At 47.9% G+C, this 24,025-nt stretch overlaps 8 protein-coding genes across 8 annotated transcripts; 4 read left to right on the top strand and 4 right to left on the bottom strand.

Moving 5' to 3' along the window:
* Positions 1 to 260: 260 nt before the first annotated feature.
* Positions 261 to 1,961, top strand: DFL_000984 (60S ribosomal protein uL30; the record flags this gene model as incomplete). Its single annotated transcript, XM_067639786.1, has 5 exons — positions 261 to 265; positions 870 to 981; positions 1,223 to 1,389; positions 1,444 to 1,513; positions 1,572 to 1,961. 5 exons carry the CDS (start codon positions 261 to 263, stop codon positions 1,959 to 1,961), a joined length of 744 nt encoding a protein of 247 aa, XP_067495545.1.
* A 576-nt stretch (positions 1,962 to 2,537) lies between these two features.
* On the bottom strand, positions 2,538 to 7,717 carry DFL_000985 (uncharacterized protein; the record flags this gene model as incomplete). The annotated part of the gene is made up of 14 exons (XM_067639797.1): positions 2,538 to 2,665; positions 2,723 to 3,238; positions 3,297 to 3,395; positions 3,464 to 3,671; positions 3,771 to 3,903; positions 3,988 to 4,571; positions 4,632 to 5,192; positions 5,247 to 5,476; positions 5,536 to 5,884; positions 5,939 to 6,090; positions 6,151 to 6,427; positions 6,490 to 7,209; positions 7,259 to 7,362; positions 7,417 to 7,717. 14 exons carry the CDS (start codon positions 7,715 to 7,717, stop codon positions 2,538 to 2,540), a joined length of 4,362 nt encoding a protein of 1,453 aa, XP_067495546.1.
* An 826-nt stretch (positions 7,718 to 8,543) lies between these two features.
* On the top strand, positions 8,544 to 10,523 carry DFL_000986 (uncharacterized protein; the record flags this gene model as incomplete). The annotated part of the gene is made up of 3 exons (XM_067639808.1): positions 8,544 to 8,938; positions 9,035 to 9,603; positions 9,658 to 10,523. The coding sequence occupies 3 exons, from the start codon at positions 8,544 to 8,546 to the stop codon at positions 10,521 to 10,523; spliced, it is 1,830 nt and encodes a 609-aa protein (XP_067495547.1).
* A 552-nt stretch (positions 10,524 to 11,075) lies between these two features.
* DFL_000987 (uncharacterized protein) lies at positions 11,076 to 14,724 on the bottom strand (the record flags this gene model as incomplete). Its single annotated transcript, XM_067639819.1, has 11 exons — positions 11,076 to 11,145; positions 11,200 to 12,183; positions 12,269 to 12,454; positions 12,551 to 12,988; positions 13,061 to 13,133; positions 13,197 to 13,685; positions 13,752 to 13,954; positions 14,014 to 14,144; positions 14,308 to 14,325; positions 14,408 to 14,432; positions 14,612 to 14,724. The coding sequence occupies 11 exons, from the start codon at positions 14,722 to 14,724 to the stop codon at positions 11,076 to 11,078; spliced, it is 2,730 nt and encodes a 909-aa protein (XP_067495548.1).
* Positions 14,725 to 15,338: 614 nt separating this feature from the next.
* On the bottom strand, positions 15,339 to 17,972 carry DFL_000988 (uncharacterized protein; the record flags this gene model as incomplete). Its single annotated transcript, XM_067639831.1, has 6 exons — positions 15,339 to 15,431; positions 15,509 to 15,604; positions 15,664 to 17,061; positions 17,121 to 17,291; positions 17,376 to 17,857; positions 17,957 to 17,972. The coding sequence occupies 6 exons, from the start codon at positions 17,970 to 17,972 to the stop codon at positions 15,339 to 15,341; spliced, it is 2,256 nt and encodes a 751-aa protein (XP_067495549.1).
* A 326-nt stretch (positions 17,973 to 18,298) lies between these two features.
* DFL_000989 (mitochondrial 37S ribosomal protein bS21m) lies at positions 18,299 to 18,811 on the top strand (the record flags this gene model as incomplete). The annotated part of the gene is made up of 1 exon (XM_067639842.1): positions 18,299 to 18,811. The coding sequence occupies one exon, from the start codon at positions 18,299 to 18,301 to the stop codon at positions 18,809 to 18,811; it is 513 nt and encodes a 170-aa protein (XP_067495550.1).
* Positions 18,812 to 18,994: 183 nt separating this feature from the next.
* Positions 18,995 to 20,454, bottom strand: DFL_000990 (uncharacterized protein; the record flags this gene model as incomplete). The annotated part of the gene is made up of 6 exons (XM_067639854.1): positions 18,995 to 19,451; positions 19,525 to 19,756; positions 19,820 to 19,896; positions 19,951 to 20,014; positions 20,084 to 20,318; positions 20,389 to 20,454. The coding sequence occupies 6 exons, from the start codon at positions 20,452 to 20,454 to the stop codon at positions 18,995 to 18,997; spliced, it is 1,131 nt and encodes a 376-aa protein (XP_067495551.1).
* Positions 20,455 to 22,046: 1,592 nt separating this feature from the next.
* Positions 22,047 to 24,017, top strand: DFL_000991 (uncharacterized protein; the record flags this gene model as incomplete). Its single annotated transcript, XM_067639865.1, has 6 exons — positions 22,047 to 22,543; positions 22,617 to 23,147; positions 23,207 to 23,455; positions 23,515 to 23,731; positions 23,799 to 23,856; positions 23,914 to 24,017. The coding sequence occupies 6 exons, from the start codon at positions 22,047 to 22,049 to the stop codon at positions 24,015 to 24,017; spliced, it is 1,656 nt and encodes a 551-aa protein (XP_067495552.1).
* Between the last annotated feature and the right edge of the window lie 8 nt (positions 24,018 to 24,025).

The raw sequence follows: 24,025 nt of genomic DNA on the forward strand, positions 1-24,025 counted from the left end.
TACCAAGAAGAATGTGGTCTCGTGCTAGACAAGACCATATTGTGTTGCCGTGTTGTACTCTGGGTGTTGGTAGACAAGGGATGAAAAGTGGGGCGTGACTGCTTGTCCCGTTTTGGCTAGAATGCCAGAACCACTCTATTCCATCTTTGTTTCAGTAAACCTTCAACGCTAAATCTTGAATTTTCTCCATCAACGACTCACCACACGACAACTTCGACAACCAGTACCGAGCTATCGAAAGCATCGACGAATTCATCACAATGCCGTATGTTTAACAAAACCATTCCCCTTTACGCGGGCCACGAACATGTGCATCATGTTTTCGTTTTCTCGACTGCTGGCTTAGAGTCCCCATGACTCTCCGATATCTCGCTTTTTCGTGGAGCCGCGAGTTTCACCATCATATTTTACGGATGGTTGACACCGCGTTCCGGCCAAAGCGAGGAATTGGGATAGACGAGTTGTACAAGCTCGCTGTCCTTAAATCAGACTTGATACCATTCTACACATTATATTCAGCGAGGGTGGGGTTGGCAGCCGCACTTTTTGTGCTATCGTCCAGCCTTTCCCCTAGCTTGGATCGTGGGATATGGTAATCAACCGGACATATATCTTGAGGGCTACTAGCTTCGGCTAGATGACAGCTCTGCAAGGGATTGTCGCCGAGAAGCAATGGACTCTGGTTCTCCGCTTCTGTGCGATTAAATTTGATAGTGAGAACCGACCAGCGAGGAACAAAGATGAGTAGCAGGATCTGATACAGTTCGGATTGCTTGCTATGGCACTCGTCCCAGGCGTCCCACGAAATGGTTTCTCCTTCATTACAGTTTCTCTAATCAAAATCTTTCCTGGTGTCTGTGGTTAAATAGGACCGTTCCAACATCAGAGCAAATCCTCGTTCCCGAGACTCTTCTCAAGAAGAGAAAGTCCGCTGAAAAGCAGACCGAAGAGCGACTCGCTGCCCTAAAGCAGCGCAAAGTTGTAAGTAAAAAATACCAAGGCCCCTGTGCGACAACTACTGTTTCGAGGGGAGATAATCCGGAGCCTTTTCTTTTTTGATGAAAACCACAACATTTTTGTAGCAAGTTTGAACTTGAGTTCAAGCGATGATGCTGCTTAATCAACCATCTTTCGGGACTGAAAGACAATATACAATTGCACCAGTTTGAGCATTGTGTTCCCGGTTAAACATCGGAGCTAATATTCACCCAAAACACCATAGGCATCTAAAGCGAAGAGGGAGACCATCTTCAAGCGTGCCGAGGCCCACGTCAAGGAATACCGCGATGCAGAGCGAGAGAAGATCCGTCTTGCCCGCGCCGCCAAACAAGAATCCAGCTTCTATGTTCCCGCCCAACCGAAGCTCGCCTTCGTTATCCGTATCAAGGGGTACGGCAGAACTTCCATTCTGAGATCCGAGTATTTGCTAATATGCTTGACTAGTATCAACAAGATTGCTCCAAAGCCTCGCAAGATCCTTCAGCTCCTCCGTCTCCTCCAGATCAACAATGCAGTAAGTGTCACATTCTTATTCTTACGCCGCGTTAATGAAACTAACGATCGTATTGTAGGTTTTCATCAAGCTCACGAAGGCCACTTCTGAGATGCTCCGCATCGTCGAGCCTTACATTGCCTACGGCGAGCCGAACTTGAAGAGCGTCCGCGAGCTGATCTACAAGAGGGGATACGGTAAAATCAACAAGCAGCGAATTCCGTTAACGGACAACTCGCTCATCGAGTCTGCCCTTGCCCAATACGGAATCCTCTCCATCGAGGACCTCATTCATGAAATCTACACCGTTGGCCCCAACTTCAAGCAGGCGAGCAACTTCCTCTGGCCCTTCAAGCTCAGTAATCCAACCGGGGGGTTCCGTACCCGCAAGTTCAAGCACTACATCGAGGGTGGTGATACAGGAGACCGAGAGACATATATCAACCAATTGATCAGGCAGATGAATTAAGTTTGCCCGGAAGTCTATAGTTCCTCCGAAGCTTGGTTTTTTCTTTCTCCCCCACCTTACTTTGTAAAGCCGCTTTTTTGTAAATAGCACACACCAAAGTATTCCTAATGGAGCCGGAGGCGTTTCGGGTGCCTCGTTATGCTAAGATGAATATATACAGTAGCTACGATTATTAACCGTACATGTAAAGTCCGTAGTTAACGGTTGAAGATCGCAACCCTCGGAAGATCAAGGACGGTCAAGTGCTCCACTTCAGACCCGAATTGGTTTTTAACGGGTCTAGCTGCTTGGATTTTCTTTGCTCGAAGCCTAAATTTTAGGGAAGGATTCCCGAGACCAGTGCAGCAAAAACCATTTTGCCCGTTTATGTAATAAAGTTTTATCTGAACGAAATACCCAGCTGAAAGGGGTTACACTGATGCGGTATGAGGCTAATTAGGTACCACACGATTTTACGTTGGATGCGAGGGGCCATTTCTGCTAATAGCAGTGAAATCCAACCTCCACCGGACCGCAGAACTCTTTCTGTTGTACATACACCCGCTAGGATTGGCAGTTCAATGAGAGGCCACCTTGCTATATCGACGAGAAGATATTCTCCATCTGTACCCAACTCCTACCACATTTCTTTTGATAAAGTGAGATAACGCGAGAAACCATGTTGAAGTTTGTTCGATATCTTTCTGCCAGAATTGCAATCGATTCTGAAACATGATTAGTTTAGAACACCCTTGTTAGCTGGCTGTTTTGGCAGGACTTACCTCTGTTCTCGACGGTAGCTTTCAGTTTTGCCCTTTCTACGTCAAATAGCGTACTATAATAAAGGAGTTGAGTGTAGAGCATTTTGTCAGAATACTCGTAGGTTATAGGGCCTGCGCAACCGGTGCCGACACCTTGGAGCCCAAGGCATCGCTTCCCATATACGTTGACTTGCCGGGTCCTGTTGCCACAAGAACCATCCTCGCAAGACAGCCAGGATTCGTAGTATTGTGATGTCCAGCTTCGAATGTTCGATTCGACTTGAGCGATTAGAACAGGAGTGGAAAATATACTATCACATCCTATACCAGGGCATTTAAGTCCGTCGGGAGAACATATTGCCAGGTCTGAATTTAGACCACCGAAATCCAAGACAGCCTTGCAAGCAAGGCAGGTAAGGACGAGGGGTTTAGTGTTCCTGAATCTTTCTTCATCGGTTAGGGTAGACTCGAGCGGATGGATTTCGCTTTCAGTTTGAGCGACAGTGGACGCGATTTGGTATTTTCGTGTATCCAATCCTTTAAAGGAGGTTAGATCTCTGGAGATGACACTACGCTAAAGGTGCCCTGCACTCACCTAAGCATTCAGCTAATCGGATAGCATCGGTTCCGTCAATCGGACCGCAAAGCCTCTCTACAGGAGGGAATATTTGTTTGAGTAGATACCATTCTGGGTCTTGTGTCGAAAAAACTGAACGTTAACTCGATTTTTGGTAAGAAACCCCAAGGATTAGGCTAACAAACCTGGCTTCAATGTTGGATCTGATTTCAATTCCTGAGGACTGAAGGCCCTTTCAGCTGGACCCACGGTGTTGCCCCCATCACCTGTTATGATATAGGCGATAACATCGTTTGCCTTCACAACATCCCCTTTTGATCTCCGTCTAAGGGCGACTTGAACCTGCGGCATTGTCCTACCCCCAGGGTACTGCTCCGGATCTTTCGATAATTTCTAGAGAGAGTTGCTTGCTGTTAGCGCAACGACACCCACGACTCGAAAGACAAAGAATGTGTCCAAAGGGGAAAATAAACTTTCGGGGTTATATCATACTGTATAAATTGTATACCGAATGAAGGGTATCTTGTTTTCTCGCATATCATTTGCTACACTTCGGAGGTAATCATGTATTCTTCCGATTACGGCATCGGGGTCGTCACCGGAAAGAATCTCCTTCAAGATCCAACTAAAGTTACAGAATTAGCAAAGATATTTTAAGCACGTCGACCGTGACATCTAGAAGGATACCAGTTGTAAGGCGTGGACTAACCTTGAAACATCCTTTGAGATTTGGCAGTATTCTCGTCTTTTCATATCAAGGCCTTTTACTTCAACAACGGTTTTTCCGTCTGCCGAAAAATTCAACGCCGCGTACTTCTTTTTAGAGTGCAGGAGGAGCCGTTGGAAGACATTATCGATGTCGATTTCGAGGAGTCTGTATCTGTCATTTACAGCCTTTTTGAAATCATTTCCTATTTTGATGGCATCGGCATATATATCGACGTTTGTATTTATCATGACTGAATCAGTATCGCCGTAAATAACCCGTAGTTGAGACGATTCTGCAAGTTCTTTCGTGGACCTAAGAATCTCTCGGCCTTGAGATGTAGTGAGCATTGCCAAGGGGCGGGCGTAGAAGCGAGATCTGACATATCCGAGACAACCATACATCGAGTTTGCTGTCAGCTTGAGGGCTTGTTGTTTGATGTCCCATTGTGCTAGTTGCGCGGGTGTTGCTCTCTTGTCCTTCATAAGTCCTTTGACCTGTCGTCGCCTCTGAACGAGTGTCGAGATAAGTTTGGGGAGAATGCCTTGTGTTTGTTCCGAAGGAATCTCGGGAACCTGGTCTTCAGGCTGTTAAGTTTCCTGGTTAGTTAAGGATAGAGCTGAAACCTGAGGCAGAGGAATGCTCACAAGATCGGCTCTGTCAACTGTTGTGAAACAGATATTGAATTCCTGGATGATACTGGGATATAAACTGTTGAAATCCATGACTAGCACAAACTTATCGTAGAGGCCACGTTCAGGCTCTAGGACCAGGCCCCCTTTGAACTTGTCTTTTTTCTTCCCATCTGGGCGAGTGTCCTCTTCTTCATCGGCGCCATCTTCATCGTTCGTCTTTTGAGAATTCCTCCTATCATACGATTTGTCAGGGCATATGTACTTGTTTTTCGTGAATTCATGTAACAAGATGTATTCGTTTCGTTCCGCTCTGGTACCACTCAAGGTTCGCGCTAAAGAGTTGCCGGCCAAATTTGTCAGCTGTTTCGCGAGCGGAATGATTTGGATGCGGAGCGCCACAGCGGCAATCATGTAGGTATCCGTCTTTGCGTGGCCTAGATAGTCCAGGAACCCACTCCCAGAAGCCGCATATGTTTTGAGGGACTTTTCGTTGTCTAGTTCCATTCTGCGCTCGCCTAATATCACGTCGCATATTTCGGTCAAACTCCACGACTGGCACCTGTTCATCAAGGACTGTGGCGATGTTAGAACCGATATTACCATCCATTGGCAAGGCATATGTCCTACCTTTCCTAAGTCGTTGGATAAGTCGCACATCAAGCGACCGGATACAATTTGCTTCTCCGCAAAGTACCCGCCCCGCCCAAGATTGTTTGGCCACTGGTTACGGCGCATCCTTCCAATTCGATGCCAATTCAATACTTTACACTCTTTGAGTCTATGGATTAGAGTTCCGTATATGCTTTCCTCGAGACCGTGTCCGATCAATACATCTGGATCTGTACTTTGTAGTTTGGCTATTCTAGAGTTAGTTTCATGTTTAGGGGGGTTCGGGTTAACCAGAGTTGCTGCTTACCTAAAAATAACGACAGTAGTCCGGCCTCCGTTTTTTCGGTTTTTATGACGGTTTGCTGGCCGCTTATTGCGGATTGGAAGCCAACAGGAAAACTTTGCCCCACCGGGCGACATATCGTAAAGCAGGACCAAGGTAGCTCTTCAGCTAGTCGCGTTTCATCAAGCGCAACGTTGTCATAAACCCGGCCAGTTATAGATATGATTTCTGGTTTATTATCGTGTTGCCCGATTTTCGTTCGAATGGCCAGGCTCATAAGTTTTAGGGGGGGTCCGATATCATTTTCTGGGTCCCCAGCACAACTTATGTTGGTGGGAGAGGAAACCTGAAGCTCCACTTTGCACCAAGAGGCCTAGAAGGGTATTAGCTCGGAATCCATAATTCTTTAGTCAAGGTAGATTTATACATTTTCGATGCCTGTAAATATCGGCTCCTCGATATGCAACCAGCAAGGACCCATAATGTTTCTAGCTAGCACGAACTGCTCAAAAATGGATGTCCCCGTGCCGAAAATATGAGAGAAAGTTTCCCCAGTTGTCCCTGAAGGCACCTGAGGCCCTGGTGGATGGAATCAAAACCTTAGTTGTGCTATTGTTTCGTAGGGAAGGGTCGTCTTACTATCATATGGGTAGAGGACTTTGAGATAGTCGGATTCTTTTGGTATGTCATTCAACTCGAACGCATATTTCCGGGGACATGGCTTAGCTTTCCAATCGCTGCCTTGACTGATCTTTAGTCTGCTGAGGAGTTCATCAACCTCTGAATAGACATCGGACATTTCAACCTCTTCTCCAGTGCTATGTTTTGTAACCCTCGGTAGAAAGTAGAGTTTGCGCATGATCCCGTTGACTTTGACGAAGGCACTGGCGTATTTGTCTGTTCCTTTAATCATGACCTACGATGGAGCACCCGGTTAGTGAAGGTCGGTCTTCCCCACGCATTAACAATTTAACTTACTTTTCCAAACAAGCATAGGCAGCCGCCTATCTCGGTATAATCCATCCAGAAAAATCGTAGAGAACCATCCTCATTTATGACATCCTTAGAGGCAACTTTTCCAAGGAGAGGCTGATCCGCAACATGGTTATGAGACAGCTTCGCCTCAACAGCTTGCCACTGGTTAGCATCAATATCTTCACCAGCGACGGATATTTTATCTGGCATGACTTTTTTCTTCTCCGTAAGGTCAGGACGGACTGAATTTAAATTAATAGGGACATCCTTGGTTTTGCTGAAGGCGAGGATCGGCCTCACAGTCAACTCATCGTTGTCGCCGTCTTCTTCGTTTGCAAAGGCCTCTGGTTCAGTGGGTTCTGTTTTGATTAATTTATGAGAGCTCGAGGGATCCTGGTGTGAGATAGTAGTGGTAGCTTGTTGGTTTGTATCGTCATCGAAAGTCCCGATATAATCACCGTCTACGTTATCATCTTCGACAATTCTATGCTTGGGAGGCGAACTAGGGACGAAATCGGTACGATTTCTCGTCAAGGGCTTATTTTCTAGAGCCTGTCGCCTACGCGTACCACTTCTGGACGGCGATAAAGCCCTCTGGCGCCTCTGAGCTGGTTCTTGTTGCTGAGCCTTTAATTTTTTTACCGTCCGGAAAGAGTCTCGAGACTCGTCCATCTGTCCTAGGAGCTCATTTAAGAATTCCTTATCTTCAACAGTTGATTCTGCCTGAAGATAGTTAGCGAGTGAATAGTCTAGCTTTGGGGGATTATGTTACCTTGTGCTTAGTAGCTGCCTGCGCAGCCATCGATGTAAAATATTTATTGATACTTCCATCTTGATCCTTGCGGGTAGTGCTTTCGGCCTCACGTTTTCGTTTACCTGCGGGTGCTGGTAAGCTTCAGGATGCAATGGATATGAAGAGCATATTCGAACCTTTCGCTGAAGCACGAGCTGGATTATCATTCTCGTCTGAACTGGAGGCATAATCATCCCGGTCACGCCCCACCTCCCACTCATCCATCCCATTTTCAACGTATCCCTCTCCATTATCATCCACAACGAAGTCGTCCTGGTCTAGTCTCGAGCGCTGTACTTTTCGATATTCGTTTTCGTCGAGCTCGTCGAACAACCGTTGTTCATCCTGAGGCTTGTAGGAACTGAGTCGTGTTTTTTTTGACCCTCGCAGTTTTTTGAGCTCTTCAAGCTTTGCCCGCTGGTTTGCTCTGGCTGACATTTCGGGAATTGCCTTGGCTTCAAGCCAGTTAGTGGAGGTCGCTAAGTTTATAGATTGATATCAAGCGTGCAGTCGTTCAGAGAGTTTGAAGATGTTGTTCTCCTTCTGCTGTGGGCCCGCGTTGTCGGCATGCTCGTGTTAGGTAGCTCGCGTTTCTTGGCGCCAAGGCTTGGGCGAGACTATAAAACACCGATGTGGGATTTTGGGTCCGAACTAGAGTATTCTTGGTTAGCATCGCTTCAAATATTGGATCCAGCACCATGCTGGGTATCGGTAGCTTCTTAAATGTAAAAACCTACTAACGAACGATATAGCCACGAGCATGATAGCTTCTGCTCAGCAAGGGGCTGTGTGCGTCCGATTTGCCAGGCAGAGATATCGATGTATACTACATCTATCGTGTACATGTACACCTTTATGTATGCCTATACAATTCTTTATCCGAGACTCTCGTGTCTGGTGACCAGAGCTATCCCGGCTTACTCTCTTAAACCGGTACTTGCACCTATTGGGATCATCAGAGCAAGGAGTAGACCGCCACGCCAACCCAGCCATGGTGTTTCTGAGACAATCTTCCTCTTTCTTACCTTGATATAGTATAGGTAAAGAGACGGATACTCCACTTTTGAAATTTCAACGTCGGTCTGCGAAGGCCTATGTGTACCGCACCTCATTTCCGTACTAGTTAGCATTCTGCTAGGAGATATTAAAAACCTAGTGCCCTCCTATACTAGGGAGATCTAGTTAACCTAGTATTGCATCCTTTCTTGCGCCTCAGTTACATTGATACACTCGGAAGTGTGTTCTCCCTCTTCGTTGCTCCAATATGAGTATGCCAAAGATATCAGCCGCCGAATTCGCGACCTGCCAGTTCGACTATCTTATAGTCGGTGGGGGTACTGCAGGTCTGGTTGTCGCTTCTCGCCTTACCGAAGATCCCAGCATCACTGTAGGGGTTATCGAAGCCGGCTCTCCGGGTTTCGGCGACCCTTTGATAGACCTCCCGGGGCGGTTTGGAGAGGCGGTTCATACAAAGTACGATTGGGAGTTTGAAACTACGGCCCAGGAGGGACTCGGCGACAGGAAACTAGAATGGGCTAGGGGCAAGGTTCTAGGCGGTAGTTCTGCTATCAACTTCTTCACTTGGATGAGAGGAAACAAGCAAGACTATGATTCCTGGGAAGAACTTGGGAACAAAGGCTGGGGGTGGGAAAGTATGCTGTAAGTATACGTTGCGTACTTGGATATGATACATCGACAACCCCATCTTCTTCTTCTCTCTAGCGGTTGAGCTAAAGTCGATGCCTACCTCATTAGCCCATTTTTCCAAAAAGTGGAAACGTTTATTCGCCCAGGCCCAGATCAAGAGAAGCACAAGCTCGACTATCGCTATGAAAGCCACGGCTCTTCGGGCTTAATCCAAACCTCGTACTCAAAGCAGCATGGCGCTCATCATGAGTATTGGCATGAAACCTTGGAAAACCTGGGCGTCCAACGTCGCTCGACCTTTGATGGCTCTAATGTAGGGGTGTGGACTGGCCTCACATCTGTGAACTCTGATACGAAAAGAAGCTATGCCGCAAATGAATATTATCTACCTTATGCATCGCGCCAGAATCTCAAGGTCATCTGCGACTCTATTGTCAGGGAAGTTATTCTGGAGTCGATAAACGGTCAGATGACAGCAACCGGGGTTCGGTTCGAGTCTGCCGGTTCTGAATATGTTGCGTCCGCTAGAAAAGAAGTCATCGTGTCCTGCGGGAGCGTCCAGTCACCTCTGATCCTTGAACTTAGTGGGATAGGGAACCCGGATGTACTTAGGGCTGCTAATATTGAGGTAAAAATCGAGAACAAAAATGTTGGGGAAAACTTACAAGATAGATTGAGTAAGTTAACGTGCTACATTCCACATTTTATGAACATGAACTCATCTATCATAGTGGTGGCCATGGTCTACGAAATTGACCCCTCTACGCCAAATGCAGACGACCTCAGATCTAATCAAGCACTGGCTGTGGCTGCTGATGAGGAGTACGAAAAGCATAGAACGGGGCTCCGAACAATCCTACCTTGCAGTTTTACATACGTTCCACTATCTCAATTCATGGAAGAGAATGGAATCTCCCGGCTAGCGACGCAAGCGAAGGATTCCTGGGGGGCAGAGGCGGCTAGCCCACGCAACCAGAGCCTACTGAAAAAATTGACCTCGAGAGAACCGCTTGGACAAATGGAGTTCGTTTTCGATGCTCGGAACTGGTATCCAGTCTTCAGCCTAGAGGATGGCAAGAAGTATGGAACTATACTGCAGATGTTACAATACCCATTTTCGACAGGAAGTCTGCATATCCCGCCGAAGCCACCGGGAAAGGCGAGAACCACGTCCGACGACAAACCAATAATCGACCCCAAATATTATCAAGGAGACGGCGCATTGGATAGGAGCATAATGGCAGAGGGTCTAAAATTCGGCCATAAGATCACCAAAACTGCCCCGCTTTGTAACTTCGTCAAACGAAGGGTATTCCCGCCCCCTGCGAAAAATGACGAGGAGGAGGATTTCTCCGAGTATGTAAAATACCATACTATTTCGGATTGGCATCCGACGGGGACCTGCGCAATGGGCGGCTCCCAGGGCAGCAAATATGGCGTCGTTGACGAACGCTTGAAAGTATATGGCACCGCAAATTTACGTTGCATCGATGCCTCCATCATGCCAGTTCAGATAAGTTGCCATCCACAGGCGACAGTGTACGCAATCGCAGAGAAGGGGGCCAGCATGATACTTGAGGATTTGAGAGCACAGTAGACTAGACGGGTTCCTTCGGAGTTCTATTAGAATATCAATATAAACATGGTGCGACTCTAAGCAGCAAGTATCTGTCTAGGTAAATACTTAAGTAAGTAGGTATGCTCTTTATAGATGGCTGCAGTAGATGTATACGCAAAAATGGGGAGGGACTAAACAACGTTTGAAAACCGTACGTTTTGTTCCGGTCTTATAAGCTGGCCAGGGGAGCGATAGAACACCTGAATTGCTTGAAAGGGATCCAACGATACAATCAAGTCCCCAAGTAAATAGGCGAGTACCTAAATTATCTCTACCAGACACTGGCTTACTAGGGGGCCGTAGCCGCACCCCGTATGAAATCGAAATATTTTTGAAGATGGGCATCATTAAGATATGGTTGCAGCTAGTGTGCAAAGCTTAGTGAATTTGGCCCGAATAACCAAAATCGAAATCTGAACATCATGAGTCCTGCGGACACGAGTGACCTGCACCCTTGAACATGTGGATAAAAGTCGGTCCTATTCTGGTATCATGAATCCGCCGCTAATTGACCAGGCGTTTCTACATTTTTTAACCTCCTGACGACCCCAGACCAAGTTGGTTGATGTCAAACCCAGCGCTTAGACCGAAAAATTGATACCTAAAGCAATCTTGTCAGCGTAGTCCGATTTTTGGTAGATCTAGGACCTCTCACCAATCTTCTACATTCAGTGTTGTAGGTGCACCCTGCGCGAGGCCGGAGCTACTGTTGCTCCAAGTGTCGTCAGGTGAGTCCATTGAGGTATCAACATCCAAGTTTGCTGCCCAAAGAGAATTGTGGCTAAGGTCGCCATTGTGCAGTTGGCCCGAATCGATTTGCATATCCGGGCTGTTGGCTAGGTGGATGGCTTCTTTTGACTTTAGCGGAGGGGTCTGGAGAGAGCTTGTGAATGATTGCGGGGTGGCTTCTACTAGGGAGCTATTAGCGAGCTGGGGTGTCTTGTCGTAGTTCAAAGGTGTGGTTTCGAGGCCACTGTTTCCAGATTCCTCCGGAAATAGTTGGTTTGGTTGGAAGTTTTCCCACAAAGCCTGGGATATTGGTGGCGAGGATTTTGTGACCAAGAAAAAATCCGGTGGTGTTGCAGGAATTCCTATATTCGGAAGGAACCCGGAGGAATGTTGATAATATTGGCGGACATTATGAGGCTCCGCAGTTGCTGAGGTCGTATGTGAATTGCCAACGAATGGGTGTTGCGGATTATGGCCGTGGATGGTCGTTGTTTGGCGGATGCTCTGTTGCTGTTTGGGCCCTGGAGAGACGGTTGGGGTTTGCGGCCGTGACCTTTCGTAGGACATTTGGGGGGTGGGTCCCGTTGAAATGGTTCCCAAGTCGACATCTTCGAATTTTCTTTTTGAAGTCGTATCCGCGATTTTTCTGCTTGACACATCGCCGCGTTTCGCCTTGTCACCAGAGCGGCGGTACCCACTGGCTTTGGCTAGTCTTTCCTCCAGGGCCTTGTTCCCCAAAATCGAATCAAATAGTGTGTAAACCATTTTTGCAACCAGCCAGATCTTCGAAACTTCCTTCAGGGCTTCCATACATATTTTCATCCTGTCCTGGGTTATTGCAACCATGGCGGGTTGCGAGGAGCGAACTTGATACACTTGCATGATCAATGCCGAAAACAAACTATACACTCTGGTGGGGATATCAGCCAACTGCGGTTTTTCCTTTCTTTGTTGCCCACCGGGCTGATTCGGTACCAGACAACTACTGGACTTACATGAAAGCTGGGCAGTATTTTAACTCGTCATGGGCCCTGAGGTTTTGTATGATCGCTGTTATGTTGGCTGCTGCTTGGAAGGCGATTTTGCGAGATGTGTACTCTGATATGGCGTTGTTAAGATGAGCGGAATCAGGGAGGGTAGCCGGTGGCATATGTGCCCTGTGCAACAGACATAGAGTTGTACTGTTTTTTTTTTTTTTTGGAAAGACGTAAGTTTATAGTTACGTTACTAATGTATGAGATTGTAGGGGGTAGGTATGACCAGATATTCTAACTTACTAGTATGTAGAATGGAGGAGAGCAGCCCAAAAATTCTGCCTTCGGACATCGTTCATATGATACTTCATCTCCTCTGGTAGGTTGATCATCCAGTCTGCCAATGCCATATCACTATGCGTGAGATCGATGGCGTGGTGTCGACGAGTACGGAGGGCGACAGAGTATTGCTGTGAAAGCACCAGTCCCATGATTTCGCAGAGCTTCACATAATGAAGGAAAAATTTCACGTGGAGTGGATTCGGTTTGTACTCCATGGAAACCCCTGGCTCATCTTCGTCGAAGTCATCTTCGGAAATCATTTCGACGTCGGAATCATCGGTATTTATATGAACCGGACGCCCAAGCGCGACAGCTACAGATCTGTCCCGTGTGAACAATGTCCACCAAATCCTTTTCCATATTCTCTTGTCTGCCCTGCTGAGCTGGGAACGCTCCACGCTAATAACAGAAGGAGATGATTATTATTTCGACTGTTTTTATGGTGATTGGTACTCTCTAGGGGCGACATACCTCCGATGCATCCCGGAACCCTGCGCAACCACCGTGGCGACCCTACTCCAATAGAAGACGTTTTTTGTAACATCTAGTGACTCCGTTAACAAGTGTTTCGCTAACTTCGGCGTGGGGGTTGGATTCCGCGCAATACCTTCCGGACCTTCCCAGTACCATCCCATTAGTATAAGCGACTGTACTATGGTTACCCGATCGTCTTCGTAGTTTGCATCGTATAAAGCCTTGGCCCGCTTGTAGAACGTCAATGCGGCCGGCGTCGTAGAACCGCTTGCGTCCATGAGAGCTGGATTCGTACAGACGCGAGAGCCCGCAAGAAGCACTGCTTGCAATAAAAGAAGAGATGGAGGATTTGCGGGATCTCTATAACGCCGCATGAACCTGTTGTGGTTGATAACAGGAACGATAGGGGCGATATGGCGAAAAAAAGCATCGACCAACTCATCACAGAGAGCCCTTGGTGGCAACAGAAATGCACCTCTTCGATTCAGAATGTCAATTTCTTCGCTATCAAGCTCTGTGAGTTGGGCGCGGGCCCCCCTAATGCTCTCGGGTAGGGGATAATGTACGACATCAGCGGTGCCATGTCTATCGTGCACCAGCAAGCTGAGATTAGACGATTCCCCTATATTTTCCAAAAATAGCCCCTAGGTCAGAAACGTGCATTCTGCGATTAGATATAAGTTTGTACCTAAATAAGCAACCCGGCCTGCGTCCTTAATGGGGGCGCGAGCGAACTTGGGCTTTAGAAATTGAACGAAAGGGTTGGTTTCCGGTTCCGCTGGAGAATCCGAGGCCGTGGTTGTTGAAAGAGAAGGTCCGTCTGCTTCAGAAGGTGGCTGGTCACGAACAACAACCTTTGGTGCGGCCCCGGGAGATGCGCTTTTAGAGTCTCTATAATGACGTTAGACGGGCGTAGTCCATGAAGGGACCTCCGATCCATTTTTACTTACGATTCTTCTTCTTTTTGTTTTGCTTCCGAGAGCGTTGCCTTTTTCCTCTTCGGTGTGGGAATTTTGCATTCGATAGAGAAGGCGACACAGTTGGTGCAGGGTACCCCTAAGCTGGCGGCGTCGCATCGAACCTATCTTATGCGTTAGTATCTTTGTCTTCTTTTTACCATCAAAATCACTAAAAAAAAATTAAAAAAAGATATCGAAAGAGAGTGGTACAGAACGAACGATGGGGGGATCCGGTGATGGGCTATGCGATTCATTAGTGCTACTGATCAAAGGGACGCCAATTACCTTCCGAGCATGGCAAGTCTTTCAAGATACGGCAGAGTCAGTAAACCCAGAATTGATGTCGTGAGATCAGGAACTGGGTATTGAACCCATAAGGGCATACCTCACAGGCCCGTGACGCCCGTTGTCTATTTGATAAGTACTCCGTTTAGCAGGAAGATCAGCTTGACCACATCATACCGAATCCAGCTACATCATATTCTTGTTGGACTGGCCGGGTATGCAAAAGCCGTCTGTAGATACAAGGTGCTTAGGGGAAATGGACCTGGATGTTGTGATCTGTCGGGTGGGGGTGAGGTTTGCTTACCTGCGGAATCCCGAGTGACTGGTGCTCTGGGTTGTCGCGAATTGAGCGCTTCCTTGGGGATTAGAGGAGGTCGCGGGTGGGGCGTTTGTCTCTTCGTCTGTCTCCATCATCATTTTTGTCTGAAGGTGGATATCCGGAGGGTCAAGATGGCGGGTGTCGGGGGTAGTGAGAGTATGAAAACGACGGCCGGGCAGGAGATAATTCTGAACGGAGGTGGCGAAACATTAAAGGTACACAGTCGAGGTTGGGTTTCGAGGGGATGCGGGATGGAACAGCCGGCGCTGGTGCGCGAAGCAGGTCGATGTCAAATGCGAGTTCTGAGGATGCTTTTGTTCGAAACTCGTGTGGCGTTTTATGCGGCGATACCCATTCCACCCCAAGCGTACACGAGTACAAGGAACGATTGCACACCTGACTAAAGAGGAAAGGTATACGTGTGAGCGTCTCGAGATCCTACCATTGCATAACGAAGTACGTAAGGTCTCATAAGATCTTGATATTGATATTGGGTTTGCTAAGCTGTTTAAGAGGTCCCTTAAATTAACGAACCGTGCAACTTGGAGGGGTGGTTTAATCTATCTCATTGTCACATGTGATCCGCTCTCGATTTCGTCTTATTACACATAGGGAGAGAAAAAAAAAAAAAAAAAAAGGGAAAGGGAGAGAGAGAAGGAGGAAGAGGAAAGGACATTTGATAGATGGGTTGGGTAAGTAAATGGACGGTCGTTCATGTAACAAGTCCTCGTTTTTCCCCTTCAGAGAAGAAAATCAACATTCGCCAGATTTTCTTTACTAATACCTCAGCATCTTCATCCAATGCCTATGTCACAAGGAAGAACCGAATTAGTCATAATGCCAAACACCCCGGGCCGACCTCTATAAAGAACAGGAACTTACCATCTCTAGCTCCTTCACAAGGTCTGTAGCAGAGCCTCGTTTTTTGATGTGCTCCAGAACGAACGTAATGAGTTCTTGTTCCTGAACTCCAAGGTACTGCAATCGCGCAAGTGTTAGTCGATTTTAAATCGGCCGGGGATGGGTAGCAGGCATACTTCAACAATCTTCTTTTCCACGAAAGGTTGTAATTTTTCTTTGATCATTGCATCGTCCACGAATTCCCAATTGACCTTCCAGTTCCAGAGACCCTTTTTATCGGATGGTATTTCTTGAGCCAGCGCTTTGACAAGTTCTTCTCTTGATTCATCGTCCGCGCTCGCATTGTCCTCGTATTGTATTGGGATCAAGACCCTCTTTGTCTTCGAGATGTCCTCTTCCTCGTCTTCTAACAGCCCTTCTATATCGGCCACGGTGCGTTTCGGTCTGGTCAGATCGGTTGCTTTGCTACGCACCGAGGCCCCGAGAGAAAGTTTGATACGAGGCTGCTGAGGTTCTTTTTCGGAAACCTGCCCATCCTTATCCGTAGCCTTTTCGCGGGACGAATTGACGGGTTTGGTTTCGGACGCTTTTTTCTCACTATCCAGCAGACGCTCTTCAGCTGCCTTGTCGCGCGCGTCCATCTCCTTTTCTCGGGATCGAAATTGTGCCCTATTTCTTATCCAAAGCGATCGATCAATGTAATAGTCTTCCACTCGACGATCCATCTCAACGTCGTCATCCCATTCCGAAAGCCGTAGAGCCATGGCACCCCGTTCTATTTCTTCTCTCCGTAGATCTTCTTTATCTCTTGCAGATTCTCGTTCAATAGCAGATGTCCGTGACCGTTCGCGGTTTAACCAGCGACGTTCATGGTCTAAGAATATAGCATCAACTTCGCGGGTCTTCTTTTGCTTTCGACGGAGCTCGAGTTCGGAGTCTGAAGCATCGGAATCCTCATCTTCCTGTGGTAAACGGCTGGTTGACCCGTTGACGAACTTCACCGACTGTGCGGCTGGCCCCGTCGGCGCGGAAAACGGTATGTCATTGCGCAATCTCGATGGACCAACGGGGATAGAGTTTGGGCCAGCGGATGGACCGGTCGGCGCCGAAGCTGGTGGGGAAACGAATCGATAACCCCTGCCCCCAGATATACGATCACGCTCTTGTTGCTCGATTTCTTCTTCCCGCTTTATTCTTTCGATATCCCTTCTGTTCGATCGTTCTCTGAAAGCCGCTATTTCCTTCGAAACGGTTTCTCGCATGTCCGCTGGAATGTCTGCCAATTCATCATCTATAGTAAGAGATATCGTTACGACCTCGGGTTGCCCCTGGTCGATCTTGCTAGGGTCGTCTTCGGTAGAATTCCTATCAGGGTTCGCAGATTTCTCTTGCGGTTTCGCGTCTACTTGACGATCAGGGTCGGAATATTCAGAAACGATATTGCTGATAGCGAGACTAATAGACTCGTACCGGGAACTTTTGTCCGCAGGGCCGGCTCCCCCATCTGTCACATCAACAGCTTCTTGGTTTTTTAATTTACCGAGGATGTCGTCTGCGCGGTCATCGTAGATCACCTATCACAGGAGGGGTCAGATTATCAAGCGGTAGCACATGATCCGAAAGAAGCACACACTGAGATCTTTGAAGTCTTGCTACGGTCGTCTGGGTGCGTGATACTCAGTTCGTGCACGGTGGTAAGAGCTGCCAGGACCCCTTCAAATGTCTCGTATTCGCAAAACCCGTAATTTCGAGGTTTCCCTCCCTCATCGGACATTCGTATCCACCGTCTCACGGGGCCTGCAGCCTACGATTTCCGTTAGCGAACAACACGATTGACCAGGAGTGGGAGTTCGATAACGGTAGGGCGAGACGGAGGAAGGGTAAGAACCTTGAGAATTCGTTCGATCCATTGATCCTCTAAAAGAGGAGGGAGGGGCCCCACGAAAACGGATTTTATTTGTTCGTCAACGGTCGGTGGGATAAAGCTAGAAGCGGATTCTCTCGCAGAAGAAGAATTCGGCGTTTGGTTTAGGGGAGCCTTCGAGCTTGGAGGCGGGTGTGCAAGGCCTGGCGACTGTTGATGCGATGATCCAGCGGGTAACGGTTGTTGTTTTGTAGATGCCGTCCCCAGCCTGATGATTGGAGCATTGAAATTGATATTCGGTAGGCTGGCGGATGGTGAGAAGGCAGGAATGCCCGGACGGTTCGGAACGTTAGCTTGTGCCGAATGAGGTGTGCTGCCAGGTACGCCGGGTGCCGCAAAATTCGGGGGGCCAGAGCCAGCGGGATTTATGCCAGGAGGGAATCCAAAGCCCGGAGGCATTTGGACCCCCGGAGGGGCCTGCATTGGAGGTCGACCGTATGCATTTTCTATTTCAAGATACGTAGTTTCGTTAGCAAGGAGGAAGAATGAAGGAGGAAGGAGGAAGGAAGAGGAGGAAGGAATTGATAGAAAGATAGGTAGCTTACGATTATAGGGATACATCTTGCTTGGGGGTGTCGGGAGAGTTTTTGTGATGGAAAAAAGAGAGAGCGAAGTTTTGTCCACACGCGCTCATTCCGCGACGTCAGGTTGCCAAAAGTTGCTTCGGTCGAAGTTGGATTCCCAGGCGCTGACTCAGCTCAGCAACACACATTAAAATACCGGATTGGGGAGCTTTCCATCAAGCATTGTGCGCTTACCGAATCAGGTAATATAACTACGTATTTAGGATGACAAAATAAAAATACAACAAATAAAAAATATACCCCCATCCATACAAGACTTTATATTTCCTCCTCCCCTCCCCCTCCAGGCCCACCACCTTCATCATGTCTGCCGCCCTACGCGGCGTCCTCTTCGCCGTCCGGCCGCCCTTGCGGCTAGTTTCAATCGGAACCCCAAACTGTTCAATCGCTAAAAGGCTCGGCCCGATGATACCTCACGCTCAAATATCAACTTCCATCGTCCGACTTCAAGGCAACCCCACCCAACCTCTGGATAAAGTTTCCTCCGCGGACTGGGCTACAAACTCTCCTACACCTGCCAGTACCTCCATTCCCTCGATACCACCTTCCTATCACACCAAATTACCCCCAAGGCTCGGTTCTACTGCTGGCAGGAGCATCGCTGTTCGAGGAGGTGATGTCGCTGGAGCATTTATGCAGCTCAGACGAGTATGCGCCGAAAATTCCATCTCCAGGGACGCAGTTGCGCAGAGGTTCTATGAACGACCCGGAATAAAAAAGAAGAGACTGAGAAGAGAACGTTTCCGCCGAAGGTTCAAGGAAAGCTTCAAACGGATGGTCAATACCGTCCTTGAGATGAAACGCCAGGGCATATAAAGAAACACGACACCAGGGATTCTAGAAGAATACGATAATATTGGCTAAGATTGACGGGACGGAATAATATGGTTTGCCAGCGGTTCAATGGTTCGCGGATCTAACTAATATATGTTACATACTCAATAACAAGAAACAAAGAAGAAATCGCATTGAATAACTGCCCCCGAATTCAAGAGCGACTCAACTTTCAATTAATCTATCTTGTGTACTCGAATATGAACTCCCTTGTCTGCGCCGGAAAAAATCTTCATTTTTAACCCCTCTAACCTCCTCCGGCTTTACACATAACAAAGTTTCTTCACCGTTGGCTTTCTTTTCTTTAATATATTCTCTTATGGGGATCATGGCGGCATCCCTACACGCTTCCTTCATGTCGCTTCCACTCATCCCGGCGGTCCGCTTCACCAAATCATCAAAGCTGAAACCCTCTTGCGTGTCGAGTTTTGTGTCCTTCAGAATAATTTTCAAAATGCGTTTCCTCTGTTCAGCGTTGGGCAAGGAGACTGCAAATCTCTTCGGAAGCCGTCGGAGGATTGCTTCATCGATGTCCTGTATCCTGTTGGTGGCTCCCAGCACGACTATACGCGGTGGTCGCTGGTCTACGGTTGATAACAGTCCATCCCAATGGGTCATGAATCTAAGTAGGCACGACCGACTCGTTAGTTTGTTCCGGCCCTGCCCAAAGTTGTCTTGGAATTTCAATTACTGACTCCGCTTTAACCATAGTGCTAGCTTCGTGATCCGAACTACTTCTGCTGCGCAAGACAGCATCGATCTCATCGATAAATATTATGCTCGGCTCTAGTTTCCGGGCGAGGGAAAACAAAGCCGCCACGAGCTTGTTGCTATCACCGTACCACTTTTCGGTGAGTGTGCTGATATGAAGATTAATGAAACAAGCGCCGGATTCGTGGGCCAACGCTTTCGCGAGCATGGTCTTGCCTGTTTCGATGATTAGTTTTTTATTTCCAGTGTTTGGAGGCGGAGATAGGGGTTTAGAGCTACCGCAACCGGGTGGGCCATAGAGCAGAACACCCTTGGGCGCAGAGAGTAGTGATGAGTGATCAGAGAACAAGTGGGGTCTGGACACAAGTCAGCACACCTTTTACTTTTATCTCGGGAGGGAGCATATTTACACCGTAAGCGGATATATGACCGATTCTTTGAGTTCCTCGATAATATCGCCCAGGCCGCCGATATCTGCGGCGGAGTGATGAAACATGTCAGCCTATATTATTCCGAAGAATACCGATATTTCCCACGAGGTACCTTCAAATGAAACATGAATATCTTCAGGCGCAACCACTTCCATAGCAATAGTTTGTTCGTAGGGGCTTAATGCCAGTTCCGCTCTCTTTACATCTCTTTTGGTACCGGCGTCGGCGTCGGCATTGTCAAGCCGACGGAGAATGGCAGAACTTCGTTTCCGGTTTTCTTCTTTTTGATCAGCCTCGGGATCAAAACGTCGCATAGCATATTTGATGAGGAAATAGGCTGATAGTTGCTGTTTGGGTGTGTCAGCAGAGTGTTCGTGGGAGCCGCTGGAAGAGAACACAACGGAATGGGGCACATACAGCCGCTGCTATGAAGAGGATGTCGGTGATAAACCTCGTAGATCGCTTCGCACCGGCGCTAGACATGACTGATGGGAGTTGAATTTCGAATGTCGAATGTTTCTCAGTTGCGGTCGGAATATTCGTCCGAAGGTTCGAGTTGACAAAGCCTTCTCCCCGGCTCAACGCGTGCTTGTATGTGTGTGTGTATGCGATTCTGATTGCAAGTTGTCGCTCAGGGCCTGTGGCTGTGCTACACTTGTTGTTTTTTTTTTTGCCGACAACGACAACCGCCCGCATGTGACAGCGCACCAGCCACCGCATCCGACATTATGTGGCTAGTGCGAGATGACGTCGACGTGAGGGTTGTATACTAGCAACAAATAGAATCTTAATAGCAGGAACGTAAAATGAATGTGGTGGTAAAATGGTGGCTGGAATTCGTAGGGATCCAAGGAGCTAGGAAGGTGGCTAATCCGCCTAATTTAATCCTAGCGCGGAGACCGCCCAGTATAGGATTTAGGTAGTGGAGACTGCGAACGGTTGAAATAATGCTCCAAACCATTGATATTCTTCCATCGTGTGGCCTGCTTGCTACTATGGCCAGCGTCATTGTCCTTTTCCGGCACAAAGCCGCCGTTTGCACCGATTTAAGGCTTCGCTATCGGTTCTAGGACCAGATTTATATATATTTCCTGTGAAAGCTTCCCATTGACGTTGCCCGTGCTATAGAATACTATTTCACTTTTGAAATCATATCCTACGGCGGTCCAGACGTGTAGCTTGAAGGCTTCATTATGCTCGTGCTGTATATAGTCAGGATTATGCCTGTCCTTTGCCCCAAAACTAAAGTGAGTTTTGTTGCTGAACCTGACCCGCTGCCAGTCTTCCGGTTGGGGGTACCTCTTTGATATGAATTGTGCTTATTACAAATATCGTTGGCAGGTCGTCTCATTCAGATATGAAGTCTTACAAATTATATACATATGGTAATCTATTCTGCCCGTAACACGTACGATAGTCTGCCTGTGGATTCGAACACCTAATTCGTCCGTAATTCCTTCGTGGGTCACATCCTGCATAATTAAATGGTGCTGAGATCTTATTAATCCATTTGGGATTAGATGTTTGCAGCCTCTAATCCTATGAGTAAGCACTGCCTAATGTTGTAATATTTGATAGTAATACGAATAACTGCGGGACTAAATTTATGGAATTGGGTGAGCCGGCGTTTAGTACAACGTAATTTATTCGCACCGCAGAAGGCACTTATAGCACGTATACCGGCCTTGATAGGAGTGGTTTGGTGAGGTCGCCTCGATGGCCCTCTGCGGGGGGATACCATACCTGGCCGTTGATACAGGAGGCTGTAGTGGATTTGGGGGTATGTGTTGCTCGGTTTTTTTGTCGCCTGGGTACCGACTTTGGCCGCCGTCCGGGCCGATTGTTGGATCCTAAGGCAACCGGGTCTATCTGGTTTAGTGATCATCTCCGTCCGTTCCGCGGAAGAATTACTAGGTATTTCGTACCGGAAACCCCCACCACACACCGCCTGCCCCTCACCTTATCGATATACAGGCAGCACCACCATAAGTACGCCCCAATTGACCCTCAGTTGAATCCAATCCGGTCTTTTAAACCGCAACCGCAAGCTACCGAGCTTCACGTTATTCGACAACATGTCTTTCGCTCAAGCATCAGACCTGCCTGCCTGGAAGGCCCTGCAGGAGCACCACGCTGCCTCTGGGAAACTATTGATTCTCAAGGACCTCTTTGCCAAGGATCCCCAGCGCTTCTCCAGGTTCTCTCGCACGTTCAAGAACACAGCCGACGGAAATGCCATTCTTTTTGATTTTTCCAAGAACTTCGTCACCGATGAGACTCTTGGCTTGCTTGCAGATCTCGCTCGGGAGGCTGGAGTCGAGAAACTTCGAGATGCAATGTTCGCTGGAGACAAAATTAACTTTACGGAAAAAAGAGCAGTTTACCATGTTGCCCTCCGAAATGTTTCGAACAAGCCCATGCAAGTCGACGGCAAGAGTGTCGTAGAAGACACGAGCGCCGTTCTTGAGCATATGAAGGAGTTTTCGGAGCAGGTACGGAGTGGGTCTTGGACTGGCCACACAGGCAAGAAAATAAAAAGCGTGGTGAACATTGGTATCGGTGGCTCCGATCTGTAAGTGTTCATCTCCGAGCCTCCTTTCGATCAAAACCGTTGACGATTTCGTTCTTTTCCCATCTTTAAAAAGTGGGCCTGTGATGGTCACCGAAGCCTTGAAGCCTTACGCCAGTAGAGATATAACTCTTCACTTTGTCAGCAACATAGACGGCACCCACGTCGTTGAAGCACTCAACCAGTGCGATCCGGAGACGACCCTGTTCCTCATTGCGTCCAAAACGTTTACCACCGCTGAAACCATCACCAATGCAAATACTGCAAAGGCCTGGTTTTTGAAATATGCCCCGGAAAGTGCCATCGCTAAGCACTTCGTAGCCTTATCAACCAATGCCGAAGAGGTCGCAAAGTTCGGGATTGATACTAAAAACATGTTCGGCTTTGAATCTTGGGTCGGTGGGCGATACAGTGTCTGGTCGGCTATAGGGTTATCGGTAGCTATATATATCGGGTTTGATAAGTTCCATGAATTCCTTGCCGGTGCGAATGCGATGGACAGGCATTTCGTCGAGGCTCCGATCACGGAAAACATCCCAATCATCGGTGGTCTTTTAAGCGTTTGGTACAGCGACTTTTTCGGTGCGCAAACCCATCTGGTGGCTCCGTAAGTGCTGAAATTCTTGATTCGTGACAACTTGAGGGTGTCTGCTGACGGCTGTACAGTTTCGACCAATACCTCCACCGGTTCCCTGCGTATTTGCAACAGCTTTCCATGGAATCCAATGGAAAAGCGATCACCAGAACTGGCGAATATGTCAAATATACGACAGGTGCGATTCTGTTCGGCGAGCCTTGCACCAACGCCCAGCATTCGTTCTTCCAATTGCTTCACCAGGGAACAAAGATGATTCCAACGGACTTTATATTGGCTGCGCAAAGCCATAACCCCGTCGAGGACAACAAGCACCAAAAGTATAAAAATGCCCTTTATCAATTCATTTCGACCATTAGAGATCTAACGATCTGGACAGGATGCTTGCTTCGAATTTCTTTGCCCAATCGGAAGCCCTGATGGTAGGCAAGATGCCAGAGGAAGTAGCCAGCGAGGGCGCTGCCGAGGACTTGGTCCCCCACAAGGTCTTCCTCGGGAACCGCCCAACGACTAGCATCTTGGCCACAAAGATCACCCCTGGGGCTCTGGGTGCCCTTATAGCTTATTACGAGCACGTCACCTTCACGGAGGGAGCGGTAAGTTTCACGAAAATTAAAAGTAATTCGGGGTTTAGATTTTAATATAGGTGCTTGTCCTCTGCAGATTTGGAACATCAATTCCTTCGACCAATGGGGTGTCGAGCTTGGCAAAGTTCTCGCCAGTAAGTTTCCCATCCAAGAACTCTTCGTGTGCATGGCACCCGCTGACAGTACAATAGAAAAAATTGGCAAAGAATTGGAAGATGATTCGACGGTTTCCGCCCATGACGGGAGTACCAACGGGTTGATCAATGAGTTCAAGCGTCTCTCAAAGCTTACATGAGAACAATC

Source organism: Arthrobotrys flagrans, assembly GCF_004000055.1.
Source record: "Arthrobotrys flagrans strain CBS H-5679 chromosome Unknown unitig_15, whole genome shotgun sequence".
NCBI lineage: Eukaryota > Fungi > Ascomycota > Orbiliomycetes > Orbiliales > Orbiliaceae > Arthrobotrys > Arthrobotrys flagrans.